Raw genomic sequence first — 944 nt, 5'->3', positions numbered from 1 at the left:
GGTCTGGGGGTGTTTAGGGAGGGTCAGGAGGGGTCTGGGAGGGTCTGGGGGTGTTTGGGGGCTTGGGAGGGGCTTGGGAGGGATTTGGGGGGGGTCCTGAGGAGGCTTGGGGGGTGTTCTGGTCCTCCCCAGCTCCCTCCAACCTCCCCAAACCCCCCCTGGGCTCCCCAAACCCCCCCTGGGGGTTTCCCTGGGAGCTGCCCCCCATTCCTGGGTGGGTTTTTGGGGTTCCCTGACCCCTCATTCCTGGGCTCCCCAAACCCCCCCTGGGGGTTTCCCTGGGAGCTGCCCCCCATTCCTGGGTGGGTTTTTGGGGTGCCCTGACCCCCCTTGGTGCCCCCGTGGGTGTTTTTGGGGTTCCCTGACCCCCTCATTTCCCCCCAGACGTGTTCCACTGGCCGTGCCTGGCGCGCTGGGCGCGGGCGCTGTCCCTGGGTGGGTTTTTGGGGTGTTTTTGGGGTTCCCTGACCCCCCTGTCCCCCCCAGACGTGTTCCACTGGCCGTGCCTGGCGCGCTGGGCGCGGGCGCTGTCCCTGTGGGTGTTTTTGGGGTTCCCTGACCCCCCTTTCCCCCCAGACGTGTTCCACTGGCCGTGCCTGGCGCGCTGGGCGCGGGCGCTGTCCCCCCGCACGGCGCCCGCCGGGCACCGCTGTCCCCAGTGCGGGGGGCCGCTCTTCCCGCCCCCCAACCTGCAGGGCCCCGTGGCCGAGGCGCTGCGGGCGCGGCTGCGCTCGGCGCCCTGGGCCCGCCCGGGGCTGGGGCTGCCGCTGGTGAGTGAGGGGGGACCCCAGACCCACTAAACCAAACCCTCAAACCGCCCCCAAAATCCACCGAGTCGCACGCCCCAAATGAAACCCCCCAAACTGCCCCCAAATCTGCCAAATCAAACCCCCAAACTGCCCCCAAATCTGCCAAATCAAACCCCCCCAAACTGCCCCCAAATG

The 944-nt window shown here is 69.1% G+C and overlaps 1 protein-coding gene across 1 annotated transcript in view; it reads left to right on the top strand.

The window, feature by feature from the left end:
• Positions 1-380: 380 nt before the first annotated feature.
• Positions 381-944, top strand: part of ZFPL1 (zinc finger protein like 1) — a gene marked incomplete at its 5' end in the record, with an annotated part of 3,058 nt that continues 2,494 nt past the window's right edge. The window contains one exon of the mRNA XM_039727509.1: positions 381-770. Within this exon, the coding sequence (XP_039583443.1) occupies positions 381-770 (390 nt within the window). The remainder of the gene's footprint in view (positions 771-944) is intronic.

This window comes from Passer montanus, unplaced genomic scaffold, assembly GCF_014805655.1.
Source record: "Passer montanus isolate IOZ18808 unplaced genomic scaffold, ASM1480565v1 scaffold619, whole genome shotgun sequence".
Taxonomy (NCBI): Eukaryota; Metazoa; Chordata; class Aves; order Passeriformes; family Passeridae; genus Passer; species Passer montanus.
This window is presented reverse-complemented; position numbering and strand designations above follow the sequence as displayed.